Source organism: Loxodonta africana, chromosome X (genome assembly GCF_030014295.1).
Source record: "Loxodonta africana isolate mLoxAfr1 chromosome X, mLoxAfr1.hap2, whole genome shotgun sequence".
Classification (NCBI taxonomy): Eukaryota; Metazoa; Chordata; class Mammalia; order Proboscidea; family Elephantidae; genus Loxodonta; species Loxodonta africana.
This window is the reverse complement of record NC_087369.1, coordinates 36,320,463-36,333,292: the sequence shown is the minus strand read 5'-3', so window position 1 is coordinate 36,333,292 and position 12,830 is coordinate 36,320,463. Positions and strand designations below refer to the sequence as shown.

General features: G+C 38.6%; 1 protein-coding gene across 1 annotated transcript in view; it reads left to right on the top strand.

Moving 5' to 3' along the window:
* DMD (dystrophin) overlaps positions 1-12,830 on the top strand; it is a 1,889,362-nt gene that overhangs the window by 580,605 nt on the left and 1,295,927 nt on the right. The window contains exon 38 of the mRNA XM_010599731.3: positions 3,296-3,468. Within this exon, the coding sequence (XP_010598033.2) occupies positions 3,296-3,468 (173 nt within the window). The remainder of the gene's footprint in view (positions 1-3,295; positions 3,469-12,830) is intronic.

Here is a 12,830-nt window from a genome sequence, read left to right as displayed (position 1 = left end):
TAGTTGTCGCTTTACATTAAATGCAAGAAAAACTAAGCAGCAGAAATCTGCCCCTTATGACAGAGAACAGAACATGGATAAATTGTTACTTGAGATCTTTATCTCAACCTGATTAGATGACGACTCTGCCCTTAACTCCCTAGATAAATTGTCTGTGGGCTCTAGTTTCTCTTTTAAGCCCATTGAAGGCATTTAGTCCATAATACTTGAATAAACAAAGTGCTTTTACGTTCAAATTATTTGTGTTAAACGGATGATTCCCTTTTGAAAGGCGGACTCATGTTTCTAAATATTTATGTTTCTGCCTCAAAGGTGAAACCTATATTATCATGTATGTGTCATCAGTGAAGTTTTGTTTAAACACACTTTTCAACTAGAAATATGAAATGAAGCAACATGGTTCCTAAAAACTAGACTTCTGTTTTTCCTAACTTTATATATCTGGATTTTGTCTTTCAGTTGTGGAAGAGACTTTAATATTTAATTTTTCCCTCTCAGCAGGGTATGAATAAAGGCCTTATTTAACTTAACTTCTATGAACCCGAGTTGCAATGATGTTGTTTTTAAACTATTTAAGGACTTACATTATAAAAATGCACCTACAAATGTTTTCCAGAAATTAGTATTTCTTCTTGCGGGAAGAATGTCTAACGAATAAACATCAGAGAGAATTGAATTTGGGGGGGGGGCGTCAACTGATAGGGGTGTGTTCAAATTGAGAAGGAAGTTGACTAAAAAGTGAGCACTTCATCATTTTGACATCATATTTTCAGGTAAGATAAGGCAGTATTCAGAAATAGAAACAAAAATGCTATATTCCATAGTGATCCTAGGGATTTTTCTATCACCATAGCAAGTACAGGGACTCTGGTTTCCTTTTTAGAGGGTCAGAAGCTATAAAGGTCACTTATTTACTGACAAACTAAAATAGTAAAAAGCTATAAGAGATCCCGTCTCTGACTTTAAACTGTGGAAACGGCTGCAGAATTTTCTTTGGTGCATGTACCATTTTTCTGTGTGTAGCACCTCAAGGACGTGAGCATGCGCAGGGACTTTAAAAAGGATTTTCTGCACTCCAGCCAATTTTGACAGCAGTCTCTGAGCTTGCACCAAGGAGCTATTATCTGGATATCCAGGGAATGTGACATCCCCTGCCCCAGTTTTTGCTTTTTGCTTTTCTCGTTTAAGATAGAAAGTTTTCCTGTCTTTGCAACATGCTGCCCAGCATTGCTAAAGCCATTCATAACTTGATTCTGAGCAGTTCTCCAGTTTTCCAGAGAATTGGAAGCTCACCAGAAATTCGGATTAAAATCAGGACACTTTGCAAGCTTAAATCAAGCTTAACTCCTCAAAGAGCAAATATGTGTGTGTGTGTGTGTGTGTGTGTGTGTGTGTGTGTGTATCTCCACATCAAAGTTGTAACTGGATAACTTTTATTCTGGTGAGGATGATCCTCTTTCCCTTTCCTTGAATCTCCTTCCAATAGGAGGTTACAGTAATGCATTTTAAGTGTTTGGACTCCCAGTGTATGGACTAATGTGGCTTGTTGCACCAATGTGAATTTAAGTAATCTACCTGTCAGTCAGTTGGCTTTTTTAAGTGTTTGGATTCCCACTGTATGGACTAATGTTTTAATGTTTTAAGTGTTTGGACTCCCAGTGTATGGACTAATGTGGCTTGTTGCACCAATGTGAATTTAAGTAATCTACCTGTACCTGTCAGTCAGTTGGCTTTTTTTTTTTACCTGTCAGTCAGTTGGCTTTGTGGGATCAAGTAGAGGACTTGTCAGAGATCTGGATTTATGCCCATGGGCTGGCGGCCAAGCTAAGATGGAGTCCGTGACTTACAGCATCAGGAGTTGAACCAGATCAAATGCTTGCGATATCAGGCTGCCCAGGTTAGGCGAGTGACAGAAGCAGCAAATAAGCCATGCTGGTGCATCTTTCTGACCTCATCATGCTCGTAGGATAGCCTTAAATATCCATCCCATCCAAGACTCCAAACTTAGAGCCATCAGATGATAGTTGAATTTTACCAGGTAAATATAGAAGAATATAAGAAGCATGCTTGAATTCAATTGACTTTTAGGGTATTAATAACAGATCCACCCAATCTTTTTTACAATTTGTTTTAAATTATTAGCTCTGTCTTTTTATAATAGTGAACTTTTCCTGAATAAGAAAGTGTCTGGTGCCCAATAAAACAAACTGCAATGTGTTGTTGTTGTTAGGTGCCGTCAAGTCAGTTTTCAACTCATAGTGACCCCATGTGATAGAATAGAACTGCCCCACAGGGTTTCTTGGCTGTTATCTTTACGGAAGCAGATTGCCAGGTCTTTCTCCCACAAAGTGCTGAGTGGGTTCAAAACGCCCACCTTTCAGCTAGCAGCTGAACACTTTAACCATTGCGCCACCAGGGCTCCTAAACTGCCATGTAGTATTAAGCTGTTTTCCATTTTCTAGTGAAAGCAACTTCATGTAACTTTCATCACTTACAGTGTCATTTACTTAAATGGGGAAAAGTATGGAAGGAGCAAGATTAGGGGATGAAGTTCAGAATGTTATTTGGGCCACGTTAAGTTTGAAATGCTCTTGAGACATCAAGATGTCAAGAAAGTAGTTGGATGTGGGAGTCTGGAGTTCAGAGGAGAGGTCATAACTAGAGATAAAGTTGGGGAGTCACTGCCATAAAGAATATTTATAGTCATGAGATTGAATGGGAGGGGGATATATACAGAGATGGAAGGAAGTCCAAGATTGAACCAGAACAGTTGAATAAAGATTCAAACCAAAAACTTGTCATTAATCAATTCTGACTTGTAGCGACCATATAGGACAGAGTAGAACTGCTGCATAGGGTTTCCAAGGAGTGGCTGGTGGATTCGAATTGTCGACCCTTTGGTTAGCAGCCAAGCTCCTAATTACTTCACCACCAGGGATCCAAGAAAGAGATTAATAAGAGGAGAATTATACAGTAAAGGAGACTGAGAAGCAGTGGACAAGAAGGTGGAAAAAAACAGAAGCGTTCAGGTTATGGAAGCCAGATGCAAAAAAAAAAAAAAAAGTTTTAAGATGGAAGGAGTGATTGGTTATACCAAGATGTGAATTGTCTATTGAATTCGTATTGAATTTGGCCATGTTGAAATCATTGGAAAACTTGGCCAGAGTCGTTGATTTTTAAAAGTGAATGATTAAGAACCACAACTCAGTTACTTCTATGGGTTTACATGTTTTCTTTTTTCTTTCCATAGACAGATGATTAATTTCTTATTTATTTTAAAATTCCAATATTACAGAATATAAAAGACAACCTACAACAAATCTCAGGTCGGATTGACGTCATCCACAAAAAGAAGACAGCAGCATTGCAAAGCGCCACACCCGCAGAAAGAGCGAAACTACAAGAAGCTCTCTCGAAGCTCGATTTCCAATGGGAAAAAGTTAACAAGATGTACAAGGATCGACAAGGGTAGGTAACACTTTCATTTTGCTGCATGATTGTACCCGTTTTCAGAGAACTCTAGAATTCATTTTAATTCACTCTGTAGAAAAAAAGAGGTAGGAAAGAAGAAAGGGAAAGAATATCACCATCATTGGGAAAAGGTAAGTTGAGTGAGGACAAATAATAATAAACAGTTCAGTCTAATGAGTTGAATTCTGGAAATTTTTCTGTACTGAAATCATCGTTATGTTGGAGTACTGTATCATCCTCTGAAATGTCAGGTAATGTCAAACAGTTTTGGTCATTTATTTGGGGTGGTTTAAAAAATTGTACCATGTCAAATGTATATCTTTGCATATTTTTAGTCATATCTGTGTCCTATATGTTTACAGTTTGACACTCATATTAATATGTTTAAAAACGACCTTATCAACAAAAAGTTGATTTTCATCTATTATTTACATTTTGAAGGGAATACTTTATGATTTATAGTCACTTTTTTTTTTTGCTGTGGGAAATTTATTGATTTAAAATAACTTCGTAGTGCCTACTTTAGTTAAAATATTTAGCTTTGACTTAAAATTTTTCTGACAAGAATTCACATACATTCTTTTGCCTCACACCACAAGAAGGTGAAAATTTTTTTCTTTTACATTTGAGGTTAAAAGTAATAACATTCCCTCATAGATGATTAATAAATAAATAATAGATAATAAATAAATGGATAATAAATAATTTCAAAGTTCTGTAGTCTTGAGTCAATCTTCATTATTCACAGGGGAAATGAAACAATTTTTTAAAATAATTATAGGGAACTCCTTAATATCTGTCTGTTTCTAAGCCTCTCTACTTCTATTTTAGTTCTTGGTTTACTACATTGGCCTCCCAAACAGACATTTCTAGCAGACATCTCACTTTACTCCAGTGACCATCCCCACTTTGTTCCCAATTATCATTTATCCAGAGTTGTTTGCAAAAATGTAAGAACATCAGTACTGTAATTCTATACCCCTTAGAATAAAATCCCAACTCATTGATTGGGCATATGAAGTCTTCACATGATTGCTGCTCACCTGGTCAGCCTTAGTGCTCATCACTTCCTGCTTGAACTACAACTCCTCCAATTACTGCTTCAGCATTATTGAATTCATTTGTGATTTCCAAGTGTTCTGTGCCTCCTCTGGCCTACCTGTCTTTCAGGTCTTAACTGAGTTATCATATCCTTCTTTAAATCCTATTGAAAGACTATTAATTGATCATAAATTCTGGAAACAGGAGATATTATTGAGTCATTTAATGTAATATAATATCAATAAACCATTTATGTATTTACAGTTGTTGCCAGACTTGGTGGCTACCCTGTACAGTAAATACTACAAGTGACTTACTTCTAGAAGTTATCACCCAAGAATCAATTTGTTTATTTACTTTTTTGCCTTCTGTGCAATCTCCTCAAAGGCAAGGGCTATGTTTTATTTTGTGTGACATCTTCAGACTTAATAAAGTGCTGAATACAAAGTGAGTGTTCAGTATGGCTGGACTCAAGCCCCCTCTCAAAAATCTGAGACTGTTTCTCCTCTGGATGGCCTAATAGGTTTATCTCAGCTTACTTGTGAACAGCAGCTGGTCTCAGAGTGTCAGAAACAGGTTATGGTAAAAAAAAAATCAGTAAGCCTGTGTTTATACCACAAAAGACAAACCTAAATGTGTACTGCCACTATGGTGCACTTTCTGTCAGTATTCCACACTGAGTTGTCATGAGCTTCTGTAGGCTACTCCAATGAGGTCAGTTCTGTTGCCCTCTTTGGGGTTGCTCATTCCACTGTTGGGATGTTCCTGTCTCCTTTTGTCTTCTCCCAGGTAGTGTTTTCTCCCAGCCATCCAGGCCACCCAGACCATCCCCTACCAACTTTGAGCGTGTGTTGAGAAGCCGGTGATTACCGTGCCTCTGTAGGCACCTACCACTCTTGCAGTAAAGTGGAGGTAAAACTTTCTGCTTGTTGAGGCTTCCCCTCCACTTTACCTATAAGCTATATTTGGCCAGTGAACTAAGCGTTCCCTTCCCACTGGGCCATGCAGCCATTTCCCTTTCAGTTCACATTCACCCCTGGACTCTAAAAGAAGCAGAAGCATTAATGAATGCCAGTCAACAGGGAGGGTAGCTGAAATCTCATCACAAATCTGGGGTCTTTCCCACTTTTGTCAAAGGGTAGACTATCTCTCATACTAGTAATACCACTCCTTCCTCATCCAGAAGCTGTATAACTTTACTCCAGTTTACCTTCTCTAGGAATGGGTCAGGAATTATGACACATTTCATAGAGAAATTTAGTCTAGTCTCTATTGGAGAAGTAAAACTAAAACTGTTTTAAGTAATTGCTTATGAGCACAGGCTCTAGAGTCCAGCCTGTTTTGGAATCCTGGCTCTGCTGCCGACTACCTGTGTGTCCCTGAGCAAGTTTCTTATCTTTAATGCTCTGCTACATCCTCATCTATAAAATGGGATAAGAATAGTGTCTCTGTTATAAGGTTATTTTGTCATGAGGATGCTGTATTTTATGCAAATAACGTACACCTTCGACACTGGTTTTCCCAACGGCACCCTCCCCCCGTGAGGTATTTTCGTAAGCCATTTGCTAATTTTTCATATGCTAGTTTTTTACAACAACCAACAACCTAGGGGAAGGACGTGGGTGGCAAACAAATGTAGAAAGCAGGTGTTATTTGTGTAAAATACGGTACATGACATACTGCATGTAGCATACTTAGTGGATTGCTTATACATGATAATTGCTCAATTAAGGTTGGCACTTTTCATGATGAAAATGATGATCTATGGCTCTGATAGTCATCATGCCTGTTAATTCATTCTTAAATTCTTTCAAATTTTCCTGAGTACCACAGAGAGCTGAATTAGACTCAGTCATTGGCTTCAAGAACCTCTCAACCTAGGAGAGAAAATGAGCGACCAGCCAGTATTATAATGGTTGAAAGATACAGGCTATGCTAGAGGCAAGAACAGGATCCCTGGGAAAATAAATAGGAGCATGGTACTCATACTCAGGGATAAGCAAGACCTATGGACCATTCAACGTTTTGAGTTGCAACTAACAGACAGTGACTCTGACTACCTTAACCGAAAAAAAAAAAAAAAAACCTAAAACTCATCACCATTGAGTTGATTCTGACTTGTAGCAACACTATAGGACAGCGTAGAACTGCCCCATAGGGTTTCCACGGAGCAGCTGGCTACCTTAGGCAGAAATATATTATTTACTGCAAGAATATCAGGTACCCCATGGAATCAATGTGAAGATCTGGAGAGCCAGGTTTTAAAAATGGGCAGAACCACCAGAGAATATCAGGCTAGGCATCCAAAAACACATCTAGCATCAAGCCACAAGGTGAATCTGAATTATAAACTGCCATCATGGCTTGTGCACTGGTATACTAGGGACACCAAAGCCACTAGACATTGTTTGCTGCCATCAGTGCCAACTGGTAGAGCAGTGGTTAAGTGTTTAGCAGCTAACCAAAAGGTCAGTAGTTCAAATCCACCAGCCACGCCTTGGAAATGCTATGGTGCAGTTCTACTCTGTCCTATAGGGTCACTATGAGTTGGAATCAACTTAATGGCAACAGATTTTATCAATGCCAGCTTGTCTCTATACTCTCACTTCTCTTTTTGTCAGACATTCAAGAATTAAGGTCTCTGGCAGGAGCATCTGATAAGACAAGGGTTGATTTTTTTTTTTCCCTGTAAAGGACGGATAGAAAATATTTTATTCTTTGCAGGCTGTATGGTCTCTGTTACAGCTACTCAACTCTGCTATTGTAGGGTGAAAGCAACCATACATAATTATATAATATGAACGTGCATGACTATGTTTCAATAAAGCTTGAAAAAGCAAAAACAGGCTGTGGGCCAATTTAGCTTATGAGCTGTAACTTGCTGACCCCTGTTATAAGGCAAGGTTAGGTCACAGAACTAGGTTCTAAGTGCCAGTCAGAGAGAATAAATAGCTGGAATCCGGGTTCTAAGTGCCAGTCAGAGAGAATAAATAGCCGGAATCCGGACTCTATTGTAGCAGGAGTCTGGGCCTTTTCTCTCTCCAATGCTAACACAATGGTAGATTGCTGAAACCTTAGAGGGATTTAGAGGCTATGCATCCATAAGGAGGCAAATGTCCAGAAAGCCATCTTGTTGGATTCTCAACAAAAATCTGCTGGATTGTTTAATAAACCAATTTGAGTATAAAGCAAAATACCTTTGAACCAGTAAGAAGGGCTATCTAGTCTTTTTCATATATGATCCATGTATGATAGTGTATTAATTGGCTATTACCACAATAAATCTGTGAGACAAATTATCTCAAAACTCAATGGCTCCAAACAACAAGCATTTATTCTCTTATGGTTTTTTTAGATTGCTTGTGATTTTGCTGATCTAGGCTGGGCTTGCCTGGGCTGTGGGTTAGCTGGGCTAGGCTCCTGAATGCATGTTGGGGTTAGATCTCCTGCATATGTCTTTTTTCTGAGGGTCATGCGCTTCTTATGACGAATCACTGGAGCATGAATCCAGCCTAACCTCTTAACAACGCTTATGGCCCATGCTCATGTCAAGTACTAACATTCCATTGGCCAAAGCAATTCACATGGCCAAACCTGACATCCGTAGAATGAAGAAGTAGTCTCTTCTGACAATACAAATGAGAGAAGAGTGAATATTTGCTCACCAAAAATCCAAATTATTATAGATAGCTAATAATAATAAAAGATTTTTTTTCCAGCTAGAAAATATCTTAGTGACTCTCTCCTGCTTCATTATTTTACAGGGGAGAAAACTAAATCCAAAAGATCTAAGTGACTTGCCCTAGCAAGTACTGAATAACACAGCTGCATATTTATTCTTCACCAAAATGCTTAACTCTGATAGGTTTGCATATTTTACTCACAATGAATTAAATATATGAGAAAAATACATTAGACTCTTGGCATTCCTAAGACACAGTTTCTGAGACCATCATTAATCACCAAATTCACGAATGCAATCATTGCAAAAACTCACCTTTATTAAATGTCATAAAGTGAAAGAGACACTACCGTTTAGGTGAGAACAAGGGGAGAATTAAAAGTCAGATTGTTTATAAATGCTTACTTGTTGGCTGAGAAACCAGCTCCCATACATTATTTTCCAGCAAACAAAATTTCAGCATGTGTCTCCACAAAGTTATAAATGATCAAAATATTAAAAGTGGCTCCTTTGCGTTCATGTTCTGGCTGCTCAGTCAACGTAGTAAACTTTAAAACCACGTATCCCCATGAACTTAGGAATGGATATACATATATGTGGTGGCGTAGTGGTTAAGGGCTATGGCTGCTAACCAAAAGATCAGCAGTTTGAGCCCACCAGCTGCTCCTTGGAAGCCCTATGGGGCAATTCTACTCTATCCTATAGGGTCGCTGTGATCGGAATTGACTTGAGGGCACTGGGTTTGTTTTTTGGTTTATACCGCCCTGGTGGTGCAGTAGTTAAGCATTCTTTTGCTAACCATAAAGGTTGGCAGTTCAAATCCACCATCCGCTCCTTGCAAACCCTATGGGGCAGTTCTACTCTGTCCTGTAGGGTCACTGTGAGTCAGAATCGACTGGACGGCAACTGTTTTGGTTTGCTTTGGGTATACATTTACCCATTCCAGATATATAAATGGGATCATACAATGTTTGTCCTTTTGTGACTGACTTATTTCACTCAGCATAATGTTGTCCAGGTTCATCCATGTCATAGCGTGTATTGCTGGGCCACAACACATACTCGCTGCTCGTAAAAGATACCTACAGGAAACAGGTAAACGTAAAGAGAGAAATAATGTAAGCTCTACCTAGTATTAGGGAAACAAAGTTCATTCTTTCTTTCAACAAACACTTAAGGAAAGCCTACTTAGTGCCAGATACTACGCTTTGTTATCTCTATCTCGCAACCCATTGATGAATCTGCCCCACTTTTCAAGCAATCACTTCACAAGCCTAAGAGGCTGGTACAGTTCAAATGAGATAATAAAAATAAAAGCAGTTCCTAGACTACAAATTGCTATACAGCCATAAGATGGCATTATTGTAACAGCAAGGTTCTGGTCTTCAAGGAAGTGATTTTTTAAAATCAATTTTCCTTTTTAGAATTCCATTTAGTCAGATATTTTGGGATAGCTTGCCCATCTGTATGAGTAGTCAAATCCAAGATGATTCTGAGATTTAGATCTGATCTAAAGAAGGCATATGGCCAAGACTGGTGATTCCTACAGTATTGAATTTCTAGAACAACAACAACAACAAAAAATAACAGGGAAAGCAGTATAAGTGTGTTTAAAAACCAAATTCTTTACCAAGAATACGGCATAAATGAAACTTTCACATGTTAAAAATAGGAAGAGGAGAATCACGTAAATAAAATGTTGTACAAAAGAAGTCAGAGACAAAAAAAAAAAACCCATATATTGTATGACGCTATTTGTATAAACTCAGAAGCACGTGTATTGGGGGTTAGAGGTCAGATGGTGGACCTTTGTAGCGAATAGTGAGCCGTGGGAGTAGGAGCAGGTTTCTGGGGTTCTGCTTACTCTTTTGTTTCTTGGTCTGGATGCTGGTTGTGTTGCAGTGTTTCTTTTAAGAAGGTTCATGGGACTGTACACTTGTAATGTGTACATTTTCCTATAGGTATGCTATACTTGGAAAAAATACATGCTTGTTAAAAATAATAAATACATACTTTTAAAAGCTTAACCAGTTGTTGTCTTCAAGTGGCTTCTGACTTGTGGTGGCCCCATCTGTGTCAGAGTAGACCTGTACGCCACAGGGTTTGCAATGGCTGAGTCTTCAGAAGATCACAAGGCCTTTCTTTTGAGGTGCCTCTCGGTGGTGCCTTGGTGGCACAGTGGTTAGGAGGTATGGTGTGCTATGGCTGCTAACCAAAAAAAACCAAGGTCAGCAGTTCAAATCCACCAGCTGCTCCTGGGAGACCCTATGGGGAGGTTCGACTCTGTCCTGTAGGGTCGCTATGAGTTGGAATCGACTTGATGGCAATGTGTTTTTTCTGGGTGATGGTGAACCTTCAACCTTCTGTTTAGCAGCTGAGAGTATTATCCATTTGCACCACTTAGGGAATCCTTTAAAGTATAGGAAGGCCCTAATCTCAGAATTAAAAAGAAAAAGTGATAGAGCCTTAGAAAAAGCATACGACATTGGTCTGTTTTGGACATTTCACTATGGACCCCTGAACATTTTGTCATTGACCTGTACAGACTCTCAGATAAGTATGTGGGCCTGTTGTCTAGAGAATGTTTTTTTTTCTGAATTTACCACCGTCCTGCTGGGACCATGCTGCCTCATGTCAACAGGGTATTGGGGGTGGATAAGCTGGAAGCTTCTTCCCCAGGGATTTCTCCATTGTTTAATTCCCTTAGTGCCAAACCCACAGCATTAAAGCCTTCACAGGCTCTTGCTGCCATTTGTACAGCATGAGGGAAAACAAGACGATAAAGGGCATAAACAGGGAGAAAACAGGAGTAGAAATCAAAGAATTCTAATTTGAAGAGAAAGTGCCTTCTTAATCATCTCTGTATTCAGACTCTTAAGGAACATGCGTGCAATTCTGCAAGCCCACTCCTAATGCAACCTTCTTCTATAGTGTTTGATATCTCAGTTGTAATTTTTCTACCGAGACATACCCTAAATATTTTTCTCTCATGTCCGGGTGAGGGAAATAACCCCACACTACCCACAGAGGGAAAGAATAATATACTAATCTTCGTGTCATCGCCATACAATTTTATCCTCTAAAGTGGAAGCAAGAGGGACAGATGCGTAATCTGGGAGCTTCTCCAGAATTGTTTGCTCCTAAATGAGACATTCAGTTATAGCAGCATTAAGCAGCCTCTTCCATTTGTCGCAATGCCATATGTAGTTGGAAAGACACATGAGAAGCACACACAGGAGGCTGACAACTCAGGAAAGATTAACAGTGCTGTCTTAGAATTAGTCTGTACCAAATTTGAAGATTTCCATGCACGTCTGGATCTCCATTTTTCCCAAGGGTACGTATAGGTGCCATCACACAATTCTACCGTTGGTTTTGCAGCTTGGTAGAATTAAGAAGAGGTAAGAAACAATGTATCCGGAACACAGGCAAGTTGTTTATATGCTGTTCCTGAATCGTTGTTGTACAATGGATTATGGAATTGGATATAAACTGGATTATTTGGAAGATGTGTTTAGATTGAGGAAGAAGTGACATTTTCTATTTATGGTTTTTTGTTGTTTTTTTTTTTGCACTGTTGAGACCATGGTCTATGGGGGAGAGTATTGTTTTGGTACTCACCGTCAAAATCTATTTGAAAATCATTATTCATTAAGTCATTGATTTAAGATAATTCAGCTTTTTTTATTAAAGAGTGATGTTTTATTTATCTATGTAAAGAAAATAATACAGCATTTATCTCCATAGATGTGACAGTATATATTCTTATACACAAAACATATAGATAAACCCACCAATTCACCTAAACACTGGAAATATTTTAAAGTGTATCCTTAACCTTAAAGTTTATCCCCAGTTAAATACCTTGCTCACTGTCTGCTCTCCTACATTCATTAACATTGATTTGTCTGATTTATCTTATTGGCTCTTGGATGTCAGAAACCATGTCAATTTTGCTCTCTTGTCCAATGCCCAGAACAGTGCACATGGGTAATAAACACTATTTGATGATGATAATGATGTTGATAAAAACTGTAATTTGACAGCATCAACATATCACATATGCCAGAAATACACCATCATAAAATGTTTAAAAAAGGCAAATTTATTACTCACTTGTCTTTGTTTTCTATAATATCCTTTCAGCAAGCTTATCCTGTATACTATCTTCTCTACTGGATCTAAATTCCCTTTGGCATATTACACTTTAGGGTTTCCCTCCTTCTGCACCCTACGTTCTATTTCATGCGGCTCTGTTCAAGCGTCTGGATTTCTGCTCAGGCCCTGTATAATCTGACCTAATCCCTACTCTTGTGAATATCTTTCACCGGCCAGCCATTGCACTTGGCACACCACTGAGAGATCCGAGTGTGCCAAATAGAGGAGCCTTTGTTTCTACTCAGCAGCCCAAAAGGAAGTGTAAGACTTAACTGTTGAAACCAATTACACGCAGGTTTTACCACCAGAGGCAAAGCTTTAAACTACGAAATGATTAATCCCATACAGTGGGTATTAAGAGGGCTTGCATTTTAGCATATTGATTATCAAACAGTCTCATTAAAACAAGTCAAACATCAACAAACATATTCTTATCCCATAATTGTGATTTTTTGAAACTTAATTAAAAAAAAATGAA